Source organism: Arachis ipaensis, chromosome B02, assembly GCF_000816755.2.
Source record: "Arachis ipaensis cultivar K30076 chromosome B02, Araip1.1, whole genome shotgun sequence".
NCBI lineage: Eukaryota > Viridiplantae > Streptophyta > Magnoliopsida > Fabales > Fabaceae > Arachis > Arachis ipaensis.
Window position 1 is genome coordinate 84,496,292 of NC_029786.2, and position 2,239 is coordinate 84,498,530.

General features: G+C 28.5%; 1 protein-coding gene across 2 annotated transcripts in view; it reads right to left on the reverse strand.

Annotated features, from left to right (window-relative positions):
* Positions 1-1,955, reverse strand: part of LOC107628433 — a 10,180-nt gene extending 8,225 nt beyond the window's left edge. Inside the window, exons 1-3 of one of the 2 annotated variants that reach the window (XM_016331104.2) lie at positions 1,657-1,955; positions 1,474-1,561; positions 1,029-1,181 (exon numbers count right to left, since the gene is read on the reverse strand). In XM_016331104.2, the coding sequence (XP_016186590.1) occupies positions 1,029-1,181; positions 1,474-1,485 (165 nt within the window). In that variant the 5' untranslated portion in view covers positions 1,486-1,561; positions 1,657-1,955. Of the gene's footprint in view, positions 1-1,028; positions 1,182-1,473; positions 1,579-1,656 lie in introns of both variants that reach the window. The other variant, XM_016331105.2, reaches the window with a different exon arrangement.

The following is a 2,239-nucleotide window of genomic DNA, read 5'->3' on the forward strand; positions in this document are numbered from 1 at the left end:
ACTAGCTAATTATCAATTAACAATATTTAGTTTCTAGCCATTAATAATGAATCAACAATGTTTATTTTTTAGCTTTTCGATGAATAGGCTTGAGGATACGCACATTTTTTGTTGACTATTTTTGTTGTCTCTCTAATGAAACAGTTTAATCATTAAATTTATATATACAAAGAAAATAGAAGGAAAGATTGGTGTCATTTTTTGAATACAATACACTTCATCCTATTTAAAGAAAATATTGAGATATTTTTTATCATTTTAATTAATTTCGTATTTATTATTGACATATTTTTATGGAAATTATATATAAAAGGACAAATTAATAATAGGTATTTTATATAATACTAATTCGAGAAAATTATTATTTGTAACTATATAAAAAAGATTGAAAACTTACAATGTTAACAATAAAAGATGTAAATTAATTTGATACTCATAAAAAATTGCATTAATTCAAGAAAATTACAAAAACTATCCAAAATAGATAGCTTGTTAGGTAATTTTGTAAAACAATTTGGTCAAACTAATCCAATCATTAATAAATATAAAATTAATTTCCATCTTTTAAAGTTAAAATTGTAGATGCTGAATTTTTTTTGTACATAGGATTAGATTAGTCATTAGTCATTACTGTATCATATGAAGTTAATAAAATGTACAAGGCATGCACTATTCCATATGGAATTTGATGTGACCAATAACAAGAAAAAAGTGAACAATGGTAAGAAGTGAAACACAGTATCAATGCAATTAGTAACCGCATGGCAGGTTGTATTGTAGAAATCACTGTTTTATACCAAAAAGGCCAAATCATGATACACATAATAAAGGATTAGACCAATTACTTCTGTGACTATCATCACTTGAAAGAATAATAAAAAGAACATAAAATGGAATCATCATTATTGTAAAAGCACATAAGGAATAAAAACAAAATATGAAAAAGCACAAGCTAAGGAGAGAAACAAATCAATTGCAACAAAATCACATCATTTTATTTATTTATTCATTGGAAGGAAATTTCTGACCTCCTGAGTATCAAGATCTGAGGAAGAATCAATTGAAGGGGTGGTGGAACTAGTGAGCATAGTGGTGAATGAGACTGATCCTGATAAATCGCCATTTCTCACCATTCCGATTCTTGCATTCAATAACCTCAGCCCCAATGGCCACCCTTCTTCCTACATCAATTAACCAAAAAAGATTTGAAAAAATAAATAAAAAATAAAAGATAACAGAAAAGAAATTAAACCCATGATGAACATTATTCTGCCATAACTAAAATTCTTCATGTCACTCCCAATTCTAAAGATATTACGAAATCTTATCAATTAAGTGTGACAACATTATCAAAATAGATGGGGCAATATCGGCTTTAGTTGTACATAACATAGCATCAACCTATATGCAGTTTAATTTGTGTATGCATTATGCATGTAAAAATATACAAGAGGAATTGAAGATGACATATACCTGTTGAGCCATTAGTGTGGTTTGAGTAGTTGAGAGAATTATTAGGATATGTTTGTTGAGTTAAAGAGATTACAATGATTTGAAACCCCTGAAAAGGAAGAAATACTAGGAACAATAATACAGAGAGAAGTTACTCTCACAGTTCTGATGAGAATGAAAATATAAAAGAAAAAGAAAAAGTACCCTGTGATGAAGGGGTAGTACTAACTAGCTAGAAGCAAGAGAAGGGAACAAAACAAAAGGAATCATTAGGAAAATGTGCAGAGACTAGAGAGTATGCATGTTGAGTGATGAGTGATGAGTGATGAGTGATGAGTGATGAGTGAAGGAAGAGAATAGAAGAGATGGGGATATGAGATTATGAGATATGGACGTAAGATATAAGAGGGATTTTTTTTTGTCTGTTTTTGGATTGCAAGGCATAAAAGGAAGAAGAATAAAGTGAATTGTCTCTGAAAGTCAAAAGAAGAAAGAGAGAGAAGGAAATAAGGATGAGAACCGTGATATGAGAGTGACTGCTTACCGTCTTTTTCTGCGAGTTTGGAGACACAACGGATTGTACGGTAAAGCCACTGCCAGCCAGCGGCAGGGGTATTTAAGACTATCTTTAATAAAAATCTCATTCTAATCTTTATTTATAATTCACTTATCATAAAAAAAACAAAAAAAATAATTTTACATTAATTTTTATATCATAAATAATAAATAAAAATTTAAAATATATTTTTTAATAAAAAAATTAAATTTAATTTTTATTGTAATTTTA